Raw genomic sequence first — 21898 nt, forward strand, 5'->3', positions numbered from 1 at the left:
CGGCTCCTCACCTGCATGCTGCTGTTTACAGTGAATGCTGTAATAATACCGAATAAACTGCTCAAATTCACTGTGATTTCTGTGATTGTGAGGCAGTAAGCGGCTCCGCTCTGTGTGTTTTTGCTCTGCAGCGATGGCAGTTGTGTGTGAGCAGCGCAGTAGGAAGGGCTTTAGGGACGCCAGCTCTCCGGCTCTTATCAGGCTTTAGTGAAATCCTCACTCAGCAAATGTGAATGAGACTCTCTCAGTGACGCGTCCTCACAGGAATCTCTCTCTCACACACACACACTAACCTGCGTGGACTGAAGTGTGGAAACACATTGCTAATGTTTCACACACCCACAGTCTGCAAAGAGCAACATTTGTCCACTAAAAGGTCAGTTATTGTTTGCTACATTACAGGTTTACGGGTTATTATACAAGCTAATATTTACCACAAGCATCAAAATGCATTCTATTCTATTCTATTCTGCTCTGCTCTATAGGAAAACCAGGACAAGTTGTCAAATGTTGTCACAGTGAGAGTCCAATATCTAGGTATGTTTTGTATATGTCAAGTTGGGGCAGGTTGTTATTATGTTTTATAATAAGTTTTGTAATTTTATACAATTATTTACTTTCACAATAAAATTTTATACAATTATTTAGATATTTTTGCTTTCACAAATTCCTTTGCATTATAGTTTTGTTTAATGCTTCATTAGTTATTCATATTAATTTTACTGTTTAAAATTTGCTGAAAAAGCATGTAGGCCAGACTTAAATCAACAGGAGGTCCAGCAATTATGGTTTGATGTAGTTTCTGGATAAAATGAAGATATGCACTGAAGAAACACACAATATTTAGTTTAGAAATGTGTGGTTTTTTTTTTTTTTTTTACATTTCCACTCCAATTTTAAAGTGTAAAAATTTCATAAATGTATAGGTATATGACTCTGTACCAGTGTTATTATTGTTTACTAACACTATTAAAAATTGTTTTGTTAATTGGAATAAAGCTGAAATAAAATAATATATTAATATTAATGTAAACTTAAATAATAATAATAATAATTGAATTTAAATAATTTTAGTGCCACATAAGAAATAATACTAATTAAAAAAAAAAAAAAAAAAAGAATCAAAATTTTTCAGAATAAAGTTTTGAGAATAAAGTCATGGCAATGTAACAATAAATCTGTAATATTTTTAAAATAAAGTATATATTTTAAGACTTTTGACTTAATTCTCAAAATATTACGACCATAATTACGGCCACTAAATCTCACTTTAAAAATGACTAAAACTAAAACTGAAAAATAGAGTTAAATAGAAATTTTAAAAACCAAGAACTAATAAAATTGACAAAGCAAATAAAATTAAACTAAAATTAAAAATATAAAAATAAAAGCTAATTCAGCATATTAATAAATGCTACAATAGTTAATAAGTAATACTAAAATAGCACTGCTCTGTGCCTCAAAGCTGTTTAGTTTAATTAAAAAAGTAAAATAATTTACACTGATATTTCATTAAAAATGCTCCTTTTCTCTATCCAACAAGGGATGAAAAAGAAATAGAAGATCTCTTAAGGTATTTACCATAAATTTACATTCACTTGTAGTTTTTATTTTTTAAATTGACTTTGAATAACATCTGTCTCACGAACGGATAGCGGTAGCTCCGGATCCAGTTATCGCTGTCGTCCGCTCCAGGTTTTCGTTCCTCTTTTCCTTAAAAGCATTCGGAGTTTAAAGCGCAGAAAAACACGCCAGTGAGTGGAAGAGGGATCAGAGCGGCAGAGGCGGATCTCGGTGCGGTTCAGCGTGTGTGTGTGTGTCCGGCGGAGGATGGAGGACGAGCCGCGAGAGACCCTGGACTAACGCAGGAGGAGGAGGAGGGGGTCTTGCTTTTTACATGGAACCTGTTTGCGTTTACCTCCAAAGGTGGATTTTATACTGAAACACTACATGACAAAATGCCATTTGCCAAGCGGATCGTGGAGCCCCAGTGGCTGTGCAGACGCGCGGACGCGGATGAGGAGGGTCTCCTGCTCCAGGACCTGTGCGCCTTCAGTAATGTGGCTCTGTCCCGGACCCTGCGCCAGCTGTCGGATCTGGCCAAACACGCCTGCTCGCTCTTCCAGGAGCTGGAGCACGAGCTGCTCGCCACGAACCGGCGCGTCTGTGCGCTCCGGGAGAAGATGAGCAGGATCCAGGAGACCACCGGCGCGCTCGACCCCAAACAGGAGGCAGTGCGTGAGTACCTACCCCGCTCCAGGAGTATCTTTTCTATCCAAAAAGTGATGAAGAGTTCGTTTTCTCAAGGTCTAGTCCTGCGTAATAGTGATCGATTGCACTTGCGGTCTTTGGGTCACCAGTCCAGATGTTTTACCGTTCGGATACACCATACTAACAGCCCTTGAAGAGTTATGTAATAATACAAATACTTGTTTACTCTTGTGCGCTCTTGTCTCCTCTCCAGCGCGCACGACTGGTGGTCTGGTGTTTTAAGGTCTGGACTTGTGACCAAAAACTTGTGGATTTGAACCCGATATGAAGTGATTCGTCCACCTGATAAACTCTCAAAACCTCTTGTTACTCCAAGGGGAACGTGTGCTTATATGATTTCTAATATGGGTCTATATGGATCTTGATCAGGCTGGTTTTTAGACATAATTGTAGCTAATTACCATCCTAGACCAGCAATAAACCAGCAAACATGTCCTAAAAAGCAGCTACTGCAGGGTTGTGAGTCACTTTGGAGATTGTGTGAAAGTAGTTGGTTTATGTAGTGAAGGGCAGCAGAAGGGGTGTGTGCTCCTCACAGCAGATGACATTGGGAAAACATGATTCTTGTTACTGAGAACATCATTTCCGTGTTGCATAAGAACAGATTCTGTCATTCATGCGTGTGAAAGTAAAACAAGCCTGATGTATGTGGTCCATGATAGATCCAGGCAGAGCGTCTGTTTCTGTTGGATGTTGTACTTAGTTTGTGTGGCATAATGAGTTCAGTAAGGTTAGATTGTTTTGTGTATCTGCTGATTTGCATCACATGAGTAATGCAGCCCAAATGGACCTGCAACAGTGAAAGAGAAAGTTGTTTTTTCTTTCTTTCTTTTCTTCTCTTTTGTGTTTTGAGAGTTCTGAAGTCTCTGGCCTTTTTCTTTTTTTTTTTTATCATGAAAGTGTTTTAGTAATATTTATTAGTAATTATGTATTACATTTTGTATAATTTTCTTCTACATTTTATTGTTTAATATGTATGTTAAATGTTTAAAATACTTATTAATACTAAAACTACTAATAATAATAATTATGCACATATACATAATTAAATAAATTATATTATATTATATCTAACTTATTTCATGTAATGTTTATATTTTGTATTATTTTGTTTGTTTATTTTAAATATTTTACATAATAATAATAATAATAACAAAACCAATAATAAGATCTAATTTATGTAATGTGTTTTTTGTATTTTGTATTATGTATTTATATTTTATTATTTATATTATATTGTAATTGCTTTATTTAATTATTATTATTTAGTAAAATATTAAAACAATATTAAACAAAAATATAAATAGAATAATACAAAATGTAAAACATAAAATAAATAAAAAATTGTTGTTGTTGTCAAAACATCTGGCATTAGAGAAAAGCCCATAATGTTCTCTTTAAGAAGACCTGGAGTTGGCATGCATGATTTTACATATATTAATATAAACTTATAAACCAATGACCAGGATGCACATGGTTGAAAGCAATATTTCAGAAGAGCTGCGATATTCTATTTATTCAAAGAATGGGTGTTTGTAACAGCAGAAAACCCTCTACGGTGCTGTCAGGACGTTCTGTCTCTTCATGCTGTCTGAATCTCCTGATCTTCAGGGTCATTTTGGGAGAATGCGGTGTTTATGGAATAACACCCAACCTGGCGTGTCCTTCCAGCCCTCCTTCCTTCCCTGTCCCGTCTTTCTTTAGCCACTGAGAGTTTGTTGTGCTCTGGGAGATCTCATTCAGACACTTTCCTCATAAGGTGTGTGAACCATTCAGGGGTCAAGAAGGAAGTCTGTCCCAACAGAGACTCTGAGAGGATCCTGAGCAAAGTTCATAACACATGGGCTTGTGTAATCCAGCTCCCTTTAGACAGTGAAATCTACTTCCATAACTGAACAAGTGCCTGTTTTCAGCCTCTCGTTCCTGTTTAACCTGTCGTTTGGGGGGTCAAAGGTCACTAATGCACTTCGTCCAGCACTAGTCGCCGGTACCTGCGGGTCATTACGGGTCAGACAGATGGATTTTGTCATTAATCAAATAGATTGGGATCTTTTGTTTGTGTCAGTCTGCTTTAAACATGACATCATAATTATGGTAATTCGTCAAACCCGACCCCATAAACTTTTCATTTTAAGAGGGTCTTGAAAGTAACCTGTTAATTTTTGCCGGCAATTACAACAGACCTGGGTGGAATGGATACAGAATCATGCAAAAGTTTTAGTTACAATGTCATTATAAAGATTTATTTAAGAATTTTTCATGCATTATCAGTTTATTCTACAATCAAAAATGTGCAAAATATGTGGTTACCAAAATGAAGTGAATATTATTCAGTAAGTGCACGATCAATCAAAATGAAAACAAAATTACAATATGTTTTGGTGTGATTATCAAATCAGATTCAAATTTAGTTGACACTGAAGGCGCTGAAGAGAAACTTTAAGGATTTGCTGCAGTTACTCATCAAAATAAAAGTCAGATGGTTTGGTTTAACCTTTGAAAATTAAAAATAAATAAATAAGACAGACATAAATATTAGTATTGTAATTTTTAAATCTAAAATAAATTATTATTATTAAATACTCAGTTTTTATTTTACAGTGCAATATTACAATATTATACTTTTTTTATTTAGTTATATATATATATATAATTATTATTATTATATAGCCATATTGATATATCAAACCTGCATTTTTTAAAAATTATCACAATTTAATTTGTTTTTTTAATTACTATTTGCCCCACCCCTCAATTGTGCAGTCCTAGTATTCTGCTATTATGTGGAATTTTTATTATGTGAATAAACCCCATGTTTAGACAAAGTACTATTTTTACGTTTTTTTACTTTTCATGTGGGGAAAAAAAAGTACTTGGTGCACCTTCATGTGTATTTTTACATTGCTTTTGTTATTTCTCATACTCTGGGTTAGAGCTCTGTTTAAATCCCAGGTATTCAACTTTAGTGTGTAACTTGAGCCTGTAAGCAGCCGCCCAGAGTGCCCTAAAATGACTAAATCACTCTGAACACCTTAGCAACTGCTTGGCAACGCCCTGTGATCCATCCAAACAGTCACAAATTGTGGTACAAGTTTTATCTTGGCAATTTCCGCTCATATTTTCTTCAGAAAATATGAAACTGATTTCTGAGCTAACAGCTGGTATCATCGTGAGTATGATGTTGGTTTCTCATATCAGAGGAACTTTTGAAGTCTGTGTTATTGTTGTGGTAATGATATATTGAATAGATTTGTGTACACCCTCCCCCAGCACCGTAATTACTCTCCATCAGCCCTTTCATAGTGATTGTCTCTTGTGCGCTTTAACAACAGAGCAGCTAATATGAATCTGAATTAGTGCAAATGTGAGTGCGTGTGCGTGCGTGTTTGTGTGTGTGTGTGTGTGTGTGGGCTTAGGAAGGGCCTGTGGTACCATCCAGAATCAGCATGGCCACATTAGGATCTGTTTACGTTGCTTCTGCTGCACATGATGTGTATGTGTGTGTGTGTGTGTGTGTGTGCGTGTGTGTGTTCATCTCTGTGATATCAGGCATGATGCTGACACAATTAGGTCAAACACTGTAAACAGTGTTTTGCACATGCTCTCTAAGCCTCATCCCTGTTCAACACACTCTCTCGTATAAACATGCCCTCATATTTTCCTCATATATTGTCTAAATGCTAATAATGGTCCACTATTTTGAAAATATCAGTGTAGTTAACGTGGAACAACACTTACAATGCGTTTAACCTCTCTAAAGAGACTTATTTGTAAGGAAATAAAATATTCAAATAAGAATAGGGGTTAATTTATGAGAACTAAATCATGATATATATATATATATATATATATATAGAAAGTTTGTGGATTGTTTTTTCTTTTTCTTTCTTTGTGCTTTATCTTTTAGCCTCTAAAGCCTCAGAGCAAGTGAAACACACTTTTTTGGTGGGTGGAATGGCTGTAAATGCTGAAGTGTGTGTGAGTGTTTGTTAGCGTAATAGAAGAACGCATGACTGTGAGGCACTGAAGTGTGTCTGGCTCTTTCAGATTAGCATTTCCGTGGTAACGAGACAAAAACTCTGAATGAGGCGGCTCATCCATGACTGTTCCCTTCTCAGTTCACTAAAACCTCCTCAGGACAGCTAAAACTCCTCATCAGTTTGATTTCAAGGCTGGCTGTTAATAGGGTGCATATCTTTAACCCTCATGTCCTGTTTGGGGTCTGACAGAGGACCTTGCTGAGAGCCTGGCAGCACTTCGTTCTCTGTTTATAGTGTATTGTATGAAATTATTATGTTAGATTTTAAAAGAAAAATGTTATTACTATTTAATATTATAATGGTTGAAATATTGTATGTATGTATGTATTCATTTATTTATTTGTTTGTTTGTTTATTTTATTTTTGTCATTTATATATACTTATTTATTTATCCTTGGTGAGATCAGCTGGGAAAATATTTTTGACAAACAATTTTTTAGCTGTTTTTAATGTTTTTATTTTATTTTATTTTATTTTTTTCTTTGTGACAAACATTTTTTTAAATAATAACATGCTCTGATAAATTGTGCACAATAGGACCAGAGACATTTATTAAGTTAACGTGGTCGGTTTTGATGTCATGTTGACCTCATAGCAAGAGAAGAACTTTCCATTATTAATTTTATTTTATTTTAAAATATTAACAATGATTAAATATATAACTACTAGTAGTGGTAGTATTTAAATAAATATTTATATTTTTTGTCATATACAGCTTAGGGATCTTTGTGACTGAAGACAGAATGGAAGTAAATCAGTCTCAGCAGAACACGAGGGTCAAACCTGATTGATCTCAGACTGGTTTCTCTCTGTCTCACTTAGTCCTGTTGATTCAGGCTTCAGGGTTTATTTTGATAAGATATGTCAATAATTCAGGAAGCACATCCTTTCTTTCAAGCATACACATACTTAAACATTTGTCCGTTTTCACTGATCAGAGCAAGTGCTGGGAGTAATGATAGCTAGAGATGAGTGAAAGTATAAAGAGAGGCAGAAAGTGAGAAGACAGGATTGCATTCTGCTTTAAAAATAGTATACAGTATGCAGATACAGTATTTAGTAAGAAGCGTGCTAGTGTTCCATGCTTCCCAATATATCCTATGTCTGCTGCTACAGATGCAGAGAAGAGGCCTGGTCTTTGGCTGCGGTCTGGGAACACACGTGCTTGGCCGTGAGCCACGTTCCAGTCCTGCCTGTCATGTTTCTGTATTTCTTTCCAGTGGAGTTTAATGGCTTGTGAAGTGTGCGAAGTTCTCAGGAAAGCCTTTTCTTGGAAAAGAGTATCTTACACTTATACACAGTCTCTATAGTAGCTCCCTGAGGACCCTGGCTCCGGCTCAAGCGGCTGCGCTGTGGACATTCATCGTTTCTAGCGGTGAAGGTGTGTTGATGGTAGACTGCAGGGTGGTCAATGAGACTGTATTACTGGACGGTGCGCTCTAGACCGCTTTCACTGGTTGTGTTGAAGAGAGATTCGCACTGAGAGGAGCAGTCAACATCCTGTCAACCGAATGTCATGGGTGGAGCAGTGTGCAGGTGGATGATGTCTTTGATATCGAGATGGACAGGGTGTGTCCGAAATATGAGACAGCGGATTGTTTTTGAGATGGGTGTGAGCTGCTTTTTGTCTTACTTTCTGTCCTATCTATCTATCTATCTATCTATCTATCTATCTATCTATCTATCTATCTATCTATCTATCTATCTATCTATCTATCTATCTATCTATCTATCTATCTATCTATCTATCTATCTATCTATCTATCTATCTATCTATCTATCTATCTGTCTGTCTGTCTGTCTGTCTGTCTATACTACACATCTGTCTGTTTATTCATCTGTCTATCTGTCTGTAGATCCATCCATCTGTCTATCCTTCTAGATAGACATCATATCTCTATATCTGTCTTTCTGTCTATATGTTCTGTATATCCATCTGTCTATCCATCTATTCATCTGTCCATCTTTCTGTCAATCTATCCGTCTATCTTTAAATCTACTTATTTATCTGAAGGACAGATATAGACAGATCTTTTAATTATCTATCTCTTTTTTGTTTCTGTCTATATGTACTGTATATTCATCTGTCTGTCTGTCTGTCAATGTAAACAGATAGACATATCTAGATAGATTTGTTCATCATCTGTCAATCTCTGTCTATATGTACTGTATATCAGTCTGTCTATCCATCTATTCATCTCTCAGTCTCTGTCTATCCATCTGTCTATCTATTTGTCTATCTATCTCAAGGGCAAATATCTAAGACAGATAGACAGATAGATAGATAGACAGACAGATCTATTAAATATTTGTATCTTTGTTTCTGTTTATATGTACTCTATATCCATCTGTTCATCTATCCATATGTCTTTTGGTCTATCTGTCTGTCTGATATCTATATATCTAGATAGATGGATCTATCATGTCTATCCTGCTGTCTATATCTACTGTATATTCATCTGTTCGTCTGTCCATCTCTCTGTCTACTCGTCTGTCCATCTTTTTGTCTGTTTGTCCATCCCCATCTCCTTTTGTTTGTCTAGTGTAGTGTCTCGATCCCAATTCCCTTGTCTTCTCTCCATCATTTGCTGTCATCTACCCACTTTACCTGTCAATGAATGTCAAAATTATGTTTTCATTGAAAAATAGATGTACTGATCCTAGAAGTCTATTCCCTACCGCTGTCACCTTTCAGCGCTCTCTGCACTGATGTCTTAGACACGGCGAGTGAATCCCTGCTGCGCTCCAGTGTGTTTTCACCTCAGTTTTGTTGAATTATATATAACGGCGTGAGGCTGAAGCGCATGGCGGTTTAATGCAGCTCTCATGTAGGGTGTGACTGGAGACTCCACATACATTATGCATCGCGTTCTTCCTTACGCACAACCAGAGTTTCCCCGATCTCACATGCACCCGTTGAACTGTTTTTCGGGGGGCTGAATCACCTGACAGGGAAGGATGACAACAAACACCTCGTTCTTCCTCCGTTTGCATCATTCTGTTTTCCTCTTTGTCTCATCCAGCTGTTATTGGTCCTCGACTCTTTTTGGGAGGTGGAGGGCGGGAGACAGCGTTTGCTGTGTTGTCACGCGTCTCCGGGCTAACAAGCTAAACAAGGAACGCAGCGAGCGCATTTGTTATGCAACATTTAGAGTAGGCCAGCGGGCTGCAGGCAACTTTCTCTCTTCCTCTCTCTCTCTCTACCGCAAAGTCTGCATAGTAACAGCCCAGAGGTGAAACTCGTCTAACCTTCTCATTGAGAACTCAGACTGCAGCTGTACTTGAGTGTTTCTCTTCTCCATCCACAGCATCTTTCTTCTGCTCCTCGTCTTCTACATACTTTAATCCTCATAAAATGTACAAAAGGAATTTAAAATGGTCAATATTTACTTCCAAACCCCCGTATGACTTTCTTTGCTCTGTGGTACACAAACTGTGAATTTCTGAAGAATCTATCTGAAAATTCATGAACCAATCAATCATGAATTGTGTAACTCTTGTGTAACTCTAATGCTTAATGTAACTCTTTTTTTTTATATATATTTGCTTATACACATTTGTTCATCTTTGAATAAGATCTTAGTGAATCAGAGTGTTTGAATGTACTTTTGTAGAAAGGAAATAGAAAGGTTGTTCAGGTTTGGGTTGAATTTGGAAATTTACAATTAATCAGTACTGGTCAGATTTGAGTTGGTTGGGGTCACAGGTCTTATTTATGGGCTAATTAATGTGCATAAATATTCTTGAATGGTCTCAAGGTTGTTTCTTTTGAGGTTGTCAAGATCTGACTAAGCGTTTGATAGATAGAAATGCTTGACATCCCTTTTTATGTTATGAAAACGAGTCAGGCAGTGAATTTGATTTCCAAAGGCACAGCTGAAGTTTTCATCTGGTAAATGTAGCAAAAGTCTTAGGTTTGGTCAAATGAGAGATTATCACTTTGGCAATGTCCTTGCGATGCACCATTCCCATAGAAGTCCATTTGCAGCCTTCTTCTAACATAAAACTCTACTAAAACAGTCCTAGCAGCTACAATTTGACTCTATCCAGACGGTGTATTGTTATCAGGCCTCTTACCATGAAATATCAACTCAGAACTCTAATGCACATTCTCTCAGTGTCTCTTTATCTTTCTGTTAAAAGCCTCACGCAGGTCTGGATGACTGTGAGCTGATAAAATATAGTTGTTAATTATAGCTGGATATCAAAGACCCGTCTCTTTTATGAGTATGAGTATGTGTCTGCAGATAGGCTTGATGCACCGTTGCTGGTTTCTCCATGCCCGTCTCTCAGGTTTGAGGTCATAATGCTGAGTTCAGGGCCCTGGGGCCACAGGAGACACCTTCAATTTTTCAGCTAAAAGCAGGTGTCAAAAAGACATTTTATGTCTGCTTCAGGTGGAAATGTGTTTGAAAAGGATTAGTACATCTTGTTTTTTCTTTAGTTGTTTTAATTGCGCTGAAATTAAGTGGTGAAATTAATCCTGGTTGTATTATTTCAAAGGTACTTTGGTAAGAGATGAATCATAAGCTGGTGGTTATTGGCTTTGTCTCGCACACACGCACTACGGGTGAACCCAAAGTCAGCGGCGGTCTCCGGTAGGATGATTTTGGTCTTTTAAGGGAAGCGTCTGTCTGTTTGATGTGGTTTCAGTGGGTTGCTCAGTCATATCAAGCGTTTTAAATCCAGCTGACTTACAGGAAAACACTTTTTACACCTCAGGGAGGCTGAACCCATTTCCAAACCGAGAGTGATGAGTGGTATGATGGGGAAAGAGGAAGAGGTCAAAGGTTAAAGGGAGGATTTGGAAGTGTTTACACTCTGAGAGTTTTTCAAGCTTGAACAAAGTATGTGTGTGTGGTAACTTAGAAATACTTGGAGTTTATACTTTAGAAATGTTTAGAAATACTTTAGTAGGGTTGGGTGATTTTTGGACATTCTTTCAGATATTTGACACTATTTGACAATTTTTTTTTGTTCAAAAGAAACATTGTTTTAAATGATCAGTGTTGTCAAGTGGATTCAAAATGTTTAATGCTAAATAAATAAACATACATTTACTACATAAAAAAAAAAAAAAAAGAATTACCTTTGCAAATGTTTTCTTTTTAGGTGTAAGTTTGTAGTTAAGCTGTAATTAAATGAAATTATCTGCATTGATATAGTTGTAGTTTTGTGAATGTATGAGAAAGTTGAGTTGGCATTTTTGTGGAGGAATGTGAAAGGGAGTGAAAGATTTTGAAAGACGACACGAGACTCTGGAAAAGGTCATGACCTCTCAGGCTAGTCCATGATTTGTTTGGAGTTGATGTTTGTTTGTCTGTGTAAAGTAGATGTGTATTCCCGTTGGACAGTCACAGATTAGATCTCTTTATTTATACTGATCTGAAATCTCTTGATAATTTCCCTTGACGGAAATTAGATTAAATGGAGCACAAATGGAGAGTCCTGTAGTGTTTAAGAAAAGATTGGTGAATTTATTAATTGTTTTCCTATGAAAATTACCCATGAAATCCCATGACAGCAGCTATCAGCCAGAGTTTGTTTTTTTGCATGTGTATGTTTGTCACATAAGTAATCAGGTCACCCTCACTTATGATCTGTGTTAATACAGCACACACACACACACCTCCAGACAGGCAGATCTCGATCTTAATCCCATAATCTCTATAATTGCACATCTCCAGTAATAAACACTGAATCCTCCCTCCTGTGCATGAATGCTCTAACTTACAGTGAACCCGAGGATGAACACCCTCTTCCTGTGCGATCCGACATTTTGGGGCGGAAACTCAACACCTGTTTGTTGTTGTAAGGGTGTGTTTCTTAATGTAATGGAGGTCACCCAGGTGCCCATGTAACCCTTGCCTTTCTCTCCTCACACACACAGACACAAACACACACACATTTAGACTGATGGTGCTGAAACGTCTTATAGGGACAATTCACCAAAAAATGAAAGTTCTGTCATCAGTTACTCACCTTCATGTCATTCCAAACTCTTATGACTTTCTTTCTTCTGTAAAACACAAAAGGTGTTTTAAAGCATGCTCCGGGTGTTCTTTTCCCTACAGACAAAGTTAATGTTGACCAGGGCTGTCAGGCTCCAAAATTGACAAAAGCACTGTGAAACAGTCCAAATACCTTGTCCATTATAAAGTCATAATATTATTAAGTCATGTGAAGCCATTTGTGTAAGGAAAATACTGAAATTAGGAACATTTCAGGTAGGTGCTAGCATGTTGCTGTGGTTGCTCGGGTGTATTGAGTGTTTGTTAGCATGCAGACATTGAGGTGTTCTGAGTGTCTGTTAGCATTCGGCTATTAAGAAATCTACATTATGTGTTTTAAGTGGTCGTATAGCATGTTGCTGTATAGCTAAGCATTTCTTATAACGTTTTAAGTGGTTATTGGCATGTTGCTGTATATGCTGTTGCTAGGGAGTTTTGAGTGTTTGTTAGTATACAATTATATAGTTAATAAGGTGTTCTGAGCTATTGTTAGCACCCTTCTATATGATTAAATGGTTCCTGGGATGTTTTAGTAGTTGTTAGCATGCGCTGTACAGTTATGTGATTGCTAGGGATTTTTTAGTGTTGGTAAACACGCCACGTTACGGTTATCTAGTGAGGTGTTCTTGTTGTGTTTAGCATGTTGCTGTGTGGTTGTGTTTTCTAGATTATTTTAGTTGTTGTTAGCATGATGCTGTGGTTGTTAGGGAGTTTTGAGTGTCTTAGCATGTCATTATTAAGCATTTGCTAATGTAATTTGCTATGTTCTGAGCATGTCATTAGCATCTGGTTGGTAGTTCCTAGAAATTTTTGAATGTCTTTATATCGTGTTACAGTGAGAGGATTTGCAAGCGTGCAGGAAAAACAACAGGGAGGTGTTCAAGAAATCAACAGATATGTCTGTGATTGGCTCAGCGCTACGAAAACATGTTGTAAATAGAATCTTTTGGTTATTTCCAGAGTGCAAACACAAATACATACTGGAGCCTTTACCAAATCTGTTTCTCCAATATCCTATTACTGCAGTTTTAACTGAAGGGGCTTTTGACTGCGTGAGAAAATGGATTGAAAATGGAGTTGGGCAGGCCTGTATTCGGTTGCTAGTTTCCAGTGTTTGTTAGCATGCCACTGTACAGTTATCCAGATTGCGGAAATGTCCTTTTTGGGTTTTAGCATGTTTCTATATGGTTGTATTTTCTAGAGTATTTTGGTTATACAGTTACTTGGATGCTAGAGAGTTTCCAATGTTTGTTAGCATGCCACTGTACAGTTATGCAGTTTGCTGAGGTGATTTTAGTGGTTTTATCATGTAGCTATATTGTTAAGTGTTTCCTAGGGTGTTTTAGTCATTGTTAGCATACAGTTGTAGTTTTTGAATGGTTTTGAATGTCTTTTAGCAGCATGTCATTGTACAGTTAAGCAGCTGCTAAGGTTTTTTAAGTGGTCTTTTACATCTTTATGTAGCCTATGGTTCCTTAAGTAGTTCCTTAGTAGTGTTTTAAATAGTTGTTAGCATGTTGTCAGGTAACGTGATCCATTATTGTTGCAATCATTCCTCGGCATTTGTGTGCATTGTTGAGATCACACTCCAGCCTAACATGCAAATGTGAAATGTCTGAGGATTAGGAGTGACACGCCGGGCTCTGGAATGCTTTTCATTGCTGTCAGGTATTTTTGTCGCTGTGTCTTCTCCCTTTGTGTTGTTTCAGTGTGTGTTTTTGTTATGATGACAGCTCATCTCCTGGCGGTTGAGCTCTCCGAGCTTGCATTACCGTAGAAAGCTGCAGCTTGGACTGACTTCACGCTGTTGTTCGGGGCTTGATGTCGATGGAGCCCCTGTGTAATTTTCCCTCTGAAAAATGGCTGCTATGACTTTGGCCTGCATACTCTACCCATGACATCAAAGACATTCCTCCGGCTTACCGTGCTGTTAGATCTGCCCGCCCAACACACACTCACACACACACGTGCTCTTCTCTGTGATTAGATTGATGAAAATGAGGGGTGCGTCCTCAGACGTGTCATTACGAACGCTGCTGCTCATAACTCAGACCGGGTCGTCTGTCTCTCTGAGACCTCCAGCAAACCTCTAATTACTCTACATGTGTTTAATGTCTTCACAGCAGGACTCTCTCCTCTCAATACAGTTCAGTGGGATTTGAGACTTTTAAAGAGGCCATGGCCTACACCACGGATGCCTAGTTCTGTTTCTGTAGATTTACCTACCTGCAAAGTTCAGTTCCAACCCTGCTCTAACACCTGTCTGTAATTACCAAGCATTAGTGAGGATCTTAATTAGCTGGTTCAGCTGTTTTGGAGTAGGGTTGGAGCTTAACTTTTCAGGAAGGTAGATCTCCAGATACAGCATTGAGCACCCACATTATTAAGCCCACTTGTAATTTTACTCAAGGGTTCTTATCTCATCTTGTCTCACCTGACATCTCATCACCTTTCATGTTGTCTCATTTCATCTCATCTGAGATTGCATTTAATTTTATCGGAATTAACTTCAGCATCTTCTCTTCTCTTCTCTTCTCTTCTCTTCTCTTCTCTTCTCTTCTCTTCTCTTCTCTTCTCTTCTCTTCTCTTCTCTTCTCTTCTCTTCTCTTCTCTTCTCTTCTCTTCTCGCCTTGTTTTTCCTCCCAGTTTGCCTCGTCTCATCTTCTCCTCTCTTCTCCCTCTTTATCCCACTTCTCATCCTTTCCTTTCGATTCCTCTTGCCTCATTTCATTTCTTCTCTCATCTAATTCCATCTAGTTTCATTTTCTTACACCTTCTCTTCTCCTTAAAGTTACATTCCTAACTTGATGTAAATCTCCTTCAGTTCTCATGAATGGCCAGTGTCTCATGCTGTAAGCGATCTCTGTGGTTGTTCTCATAGTGGAGTCTGTCTCTCCATGGCAGCGCTGAGAAACGTCTAAAGCAGATTATTCCCATAAAAGCCCTCAGATTCTCCTGACCTCCAAGCACCCCTGGAGCCGGCCCACATGCCCTCGTCTCTTTCTCATCGTCTCACAGCCTCTCGTCTTCAAAGGGCCTTCAAATAGCGCTGTGACTCCGGCCCAAACCAGATGAGAATCGAACGACTCCTCCCTGAAGTTTGGCTTTGTCCCCCTCTTACAATCCTCCCATAACTGTGAGAGATGTTATGTAACCATATTACACAGACAAAACACAGCTAGTCGTAACCCTGCCCTGCTCGCTGGTTTGCAGTCAGAAGTGAAGACACATTAAAAGCTAAAACACTCCCATAATGCCACAGTAAAACTTTCCATTTTACATTTCCTCGGAATAAGTACTGGAGAGCACAGCCAGAGAAGCCTGTCATCAGGAACCAGAGAGCAGAGAAGAGGGAGGGATGGATTTAAGAGCTACAAGGAATTCCAATTTCCAGAGTACTTGGGTGAGGGAGATCAACCAACCGGCCCGCCAGTGCTGCCAGACAAGTGTGTGTTAGTAATGCATCTGATAAAACACACACACACACACACACTTCCAGCCCATAATATGTCTCTGATGTCATCACATGATAAATGAGTTCTTGAACTGATGACATGGCAACCCTGTGTTTACTGTGTACCATGACGGTTTGAATCTAAATAACCTGGTAGTTCTAAATCAGACGGAAATAATTGTGTAAACATGCCTAAGCTGGTTTTTAGATGAATTTTGAGCACTCAGGTGTTTATGCTTGAAAATTATGTTGGTCATGCTGGGAGACAAACTAGACCATTTTAAACCAGCTGAGGCCAGTAAAAACCACTTTTGTGACTAAAAACCACCTGGCTGACCATCTAAACACCAGCTGAAGACCACAGAGGAGACAACAAACCAGTCTGGTCTAAACTGTTTTTTGCCTGGGAAGCATCATGACAAACTAATTTTTTTTTTGGAGCAAGAAATCTCGACTAATGTTATGAGTGGACTTGAAACCATAAAATGCTACAAAAGTGTGGAGTATGTCCCCTTTAAGAGTCTCAAATCCCACTAAACCAGGTGGGCCATCGCTACCCGTAACCCAGCCCAAGGTGCCAGTAAGTGGGTCTCTGGAATAATGCAAACTCCTTCTTTTTCATCTTAGCTCGTCTTCATAAATCATTTTTATGAGCAAACCAGTGCTGAGGTCGAAAAACAACACCTGTGGAAATGAGGAGCGAAAAAGAGGGAGGGAAAGAGCACAGAAACCAGTTGAAGCTTCTTTTTAACCAGAACTTCAGTGAGTCTTTAAGACCCCAAACCCTCATATCTCATATATCTTAGCCAGATGTTTTTACACTGTATATATACAACAAATATACTGTTTTTACACAGACAGACAGATACAGAGTCCCTAAAGTGACTTTTGCGGGGGAAAAAAAACCCCTGCTGCACTTCATAATGAATATTATTGTCTTGTTTTCCAGGTAAAATATATAAAATTCCATAGAACAAGATAAATTTCTTATCAGTCTTATTTCATAGATTGTATCTAGAATACGTATATTTTGTCTTAACTGCACTGACAGAAAATAGAAGAATCCGGTAGTGCACTACAGACAAAATATACTTATATTATAGGTATATTTCCTGTACAACAGGTTCTAATATCTTATGCAGTTTTGCTTCTCAAATAGATGTATTATTATTATTATTATTATTATAAATGCACAATTCATTCATTCATATTATTATTATTATTATTTTTATTATTATCTTAATAATTATTTATTTTAATCTTTCAATATGTATTTTTTTATTTTTTTTTTATTATTATTTGCAGTATGATACTTTTGAATGCAAACAAGAAATGGAAAAATGTTTAGATCAGAAACATTTAAATGGAGCACATAATACATCACCGTCAAGTGTTTACTGATTAGTTGAAAATTTACATTTTAAGTGCAAACTTTCTGCAAAAATAAGTAAAAAATAGAAAATGTTGTTGAAAAGAGGGGAAAGTATTGAAAATAGGCCTAAATTGCTCAAAAAATATCTCTGTCTTTCTCCAGCTGTGATATATAAAAATCTATCTATAAAAACGATCGTGTATGACATCACGGATTGTGGGCGGAGCCTCGTCTCATGGTTTACAGAAGGACCTCATAGATTCGCGGTCTGCACTGGTCTGCGGTATCTCAAAACCTCAGCAGATCAGCGACTGGACAGTCTGCGGTCAGTCACGGCTTTGATAGGCAGTGTAAGTTTTTAACCATACTGTCTCAGGCATCTCTTACGGCTGGAGACTGAATGCCTGCTCTCAGGAATCAGTCCATATGAATAAACGCTGGCTGCCTGCTAGTCTGAGCCACAATAACATTCCTGTTTTTTTCTCTCTTTCAGTCGTTCCTCTGTTGTCGGATTATCTGCAGCGCTGTTTGTTCAGCCTATGAGATCTGACACGCTTTCTCTCACCTCTTGACCCCGTGTGTGGAGTGTATGTGTGTCTGCAGGCCCATTTTTTGACCAGCGTTCCTGTCTAGGGTGAATTTAACTCTTTCCTGATTGAATGTGACTCTGGGCCTGTTGCTGTTGTTGGTTTTGGGTCTGTAATCGGCCTGAAGGCTAAATGTGTGTCCCAAAAGCTCCTGTGCAGGATGTCTGAGATTCTTCCAGACGATTCCACGGCTATGAGGTTCAAACTGACTTGTTTCCACTCAAACAGATGCCAGACCACACGAGTGGATTGGCCTTTCCACACACACACACACACATACATGTGCTTAGATTACTTTACCCTGTTACGGGCTGCGGATCTCACGACTCATATAAAATATGAAGCCTATTTTAGAGTATTACGATTTTTTATATATATATATTCATGACAAGCACAATTTATCTAGATGCTACTGTTGTGATGTTTTTCATTTTATTTTATTAATTCTTTTCTTAAAATAAACACAAAGGTAAGTTCTGTATCAGATACTTATTATTAGTGTTATTAATAACAGTAGCAGTAGTAGTAGTAGTAGTTGTAATAATGAAATAATTATTATTAGCGATTGTTATTCATATTTTGGCGTTGTCGACAGGATGGAATAACACTGCTGTTATCTCCATAAGAGCGGAGTCTAGATTGTTTGTTTGCTTGATTATTTATATGTTATTAGTGTTATTTTATAATAATCATTATTATCAATATTATTAATAATTTGTAATATCACACAATGCTTATTATTACTACTATTCATTATTATGAATATATTCACATATGATTATTACTCATTTTTATTGTAATTATTATACTATAGTAGTAGTAGTAGTAGCAGCAATAATTGTTTATAACTTATATTATTGTTGTTGTATATAATTTGTTATTTATAATATTATATAATATAATAACATGTTATTTATGTTATTTATAATAATAATTAGTAATAATAGTAGTAATTATTATTAGAAATTATAATTTGTAATATTTTATTGTTATTTTATGTCATTATTACTTGTAATAATAATAATAATAATAACAATTATAATTTATTATTGATATATTATTATTATTATTATTAAATACAAATAAAAATACATTCTACATTAAATGCTTGATTTTCATAAAAATAATGTCACACTAAATAAATAAATAAAGTGGTGGTTTTTTTTTGTAATTTCTAAATTTCTAAATAAAAGTATTTCAATTGGGTTGAAATATGACCCATTTCTGGACCATTCTCCCTATAATAATCTCTGATTTTAAACACACAGACTTTGTCCCAAATTACAGCCCTTCTGTAAACGAGTCTCTGTGTTGTAAGCATGCTCTGGCCTGCCGATGACCGTCTGTTATCAGCAGGACCCTCTTCACCTTATCTGTGGTCTGAATGACGGTGTCAAGTGTCAAACTCCAGCCAACACGAGGTGGGATTTTCTGCTCGTTGTGATTTTACAGCTCTAGATAAAAGAAGAGAAAGAGAGAAAATGTAAGACAAGCCAATGATGTCCAGTGATAGCATTTGTCAAGTAGTGTTGCCACTTTGCCTTTAAGACTCTGTGTACAAGCAGTTCAAGGTTCCTTTAACTTTTGACCAATTCATTTCTATGCTAGTTTTTAGACAAGAGCTGTTACAAATTCTATTACACAGATTGCATTTACAAAGAATGACTGCGTCTACATGGCACATCAAACTCACTCTTCAGAATAGTAATAAAAATCCAGTTTTCCATGAAAGATTTATTTGTGCATTCTCATAAACATTTGCTCTCTCTTTAGCTTTACATTCAATGCTCTGTTTCTCTTTTTCCGATTTTGTCATTCCTTCTGCGGCCGTGGCACCAGAATAACCCCTCATTATAAATGCATTAGCCTCTGTCTGTATGTCCACTTCCTGTCAGTCTTTTTACACTGATTCTCATGATGATGTGTTATGTGCAATATGATACAACACACAATCAGGGGTGAACGCTTGTGCCACTTTTGCATTTCAGAAATGTGTGCGTTGAAATCACACATGCACCTACCTATTCAGTTTAATCCTTTGATTCATGTAGTGATATGGTGGATTTTTGAATATGAAACAGGAGAACGGTCATGCAATGCTTCCCATATGCTCCATAAGGTGCATATACACATACATCTGTGTGCTGTAATCACATGGGAACTTCCCAAGATATCTGAGACACATACTAATGTCACGGATCATCCATGAAACTAAACTGGGGATTTCTGTCTCTCTCTGTCTGTCTGGCTCATTCGCTTTCACACCCTTCTGGAGCTGTTGGTGAATTTAGTGCGTAATGAGGCGTCCGCTGATGGATCGCTCTCACACATAAACATACACACAGTCTTATTCTGTTTCTTGTTGCTTTATTTGTTCTCATTTTGGCTGATGTGATGACATGCTGTAACTTCCCAAAGTTCCCCCTTGAGGCCTCAGAGTTTCCCACAACACAAGCATCTGGCGTCCCGCTAAAGTTCATTTTCTCATTGGTTTATCTTCAGTTAAATTTGGAATTAAAGGAATAGTTCAACCAAAAACGAATTCTGTCATCAACTTCTGCCACTCATGTCTTTTCAGAACTTCCCTTTCTTCTGTAGAACACAAAAAGAGATCATTTGAAGCATGTTCATGCTGCTCTTTTTTCATACAATTTGTAGTTGTCAAAAGCTGTATTTTAGTCTTGTTTTTCAGTGCAAAAATGCATAAACATTCTTAAATCAAGATACAGTTAATTTAGTAGCAAAATTGCATAAGTCTTGTTTTCTGAAATATTTTCAAAATAGAGCGACTTCATACTTAAAACAAGAAAAAAAATGTCTGCCAGTTGGGTTAAAAAAAGTTGTTTCCCTTTAGATTAAGTATATTTTCTCGTTTTCAGCAAAAAGTTGCTTTATGCTGATCAGTTTTTCATAAAACAAGACTTTATACGTAAATGTATCTTAATTTGAGAATGTTTAAATATTTGTACTGGAAAGAAGACATAATGTTTTGCTTTCAAAACATTATAAAACGATCATAAATGTGTTCAATATGACTTAATATGATGCTTTATTTAAAATCATCTGTAGCTATATAATAGCTTTGTGTAAATCACAGTAAATGATGACCTTTTTTGTTTAAACAAAAATGAATCTCACGATTTCCACAGAATATGATTAACAAAACAGTTTAGTTTACTACCTTGGAAATCACATGAATTCCACTTAAGTAATTTGTATAATTTACGCCACCCTTGTTTTGAATATGTAGTCATATGTAAATGTTTGATGTCCTATGTTAATGAGCTGATGATTGAATAATAATTTTGCACTTTAGTTTCCATAATGAGGATGGGGAACCAAAGCCATCATGAAAAACTAAATTATGCATGTTTTGGGGAAATATAAACATGGCCAAAACTGTCAATAACGTAAGTGGAATCATATTTGTTCATTGGAAATTCATAATTGAAATGATGTTCTATAACATTATACTAAATTTAGCTGTTCATTTACTCTTTGGGTTTGTTAGAGTTTGCCAAAAAGAGTTTAAAATAATACAGATGACTTAAATGGAATTGATGTGAATTTGATCAGTATTGATATGAGTTTGATCACTGATCAATGGAAAGTAAATTGCAAAAATGGTCATGATTATAAAGTCACCATTATGAGCTCATTAACATATGACAGCCATTATTTGTATATTGCATATTCAGTATTCAGCATGTGGACTGGATAGGAAGCTTTGCGTTATACATGCTAAAATGTGCCTTAATTAGAGATATTCAGTTGCAAAAGAGTTTGAAATAATGTTTTCTACTACATCTGTTAGCTGTTCTTTTAGTTTTTTGTGTTTGTTGCTGAGTATCCCAGGTCTCAGAAAGCGAACCCCCAGGACTCCAGCAGTATTGAGTCGACTCTCTCCCACTATTAGGAAAACAGTAAAGATCAAAGGAAGAGGAGAAGAGGAGAGGAAAAACAAAACGACTACAACCACCACATAGTCCTTTTATTCCAGACCATTAATACTCTATTAGAGTCATCAAATGTGGTTGTACAGCACCCCGGGGAGTTCGTCCACAAAACATGACGTTAACGGGGTTTTTGCTTCTCTTTTTCTCACTCGTTTTGCTGGTTTCTCAAACTTAGGCGCACATACTTTGGAATGTAGCTTGGATATG

At 37.0% G+C, this 21898-nt stretch overlaps 1 protein-coding gene across 2 annotated transcripts in view; it reads left to right on the forward strand.

Annotated features, from left to right (window-relative positions):
* The first annotated feature begins 1781 nt into the window (after nt 1-1781).
* nhsa (Nance-Horan syndrome a (congenital cataracts and dental anomalies)) overlaps nt 1782-21898 on the forward strand; it is a 102374-nt gene continuing 82257 nt past the window's right edge. For both annotated transcript variants that reach the window (XM_058763842.1, XM_058763843.1), the window contains exon 1: nt 1782-2238. In XM_058763842.1, coding sequence (XP_058619825.1) covers nt 1959-2238 — 280 coding nt within the window. In that variant the 5' untranslated portion in view covers nt 1782-1958. The remainder of the gene's footprint in view (nt 2239-21898) is intronic.

Source organism: Onychostoma macrolepis, chromosome 23 (assembly GCF_012432095.1).
Source record: "Onychostoma macrolepis isolate SWU-2019 chromosome 23, ASM1243209v1, whole genome shotgun sequence".
Taxonomy (NCBI): domain Eukaryota; kingdom Metazoa; phylum Chordata; class Actinopteri; order Cypriniformes; family Cyprinidae; genus Onychostoma; species Onychostoma macrolepis.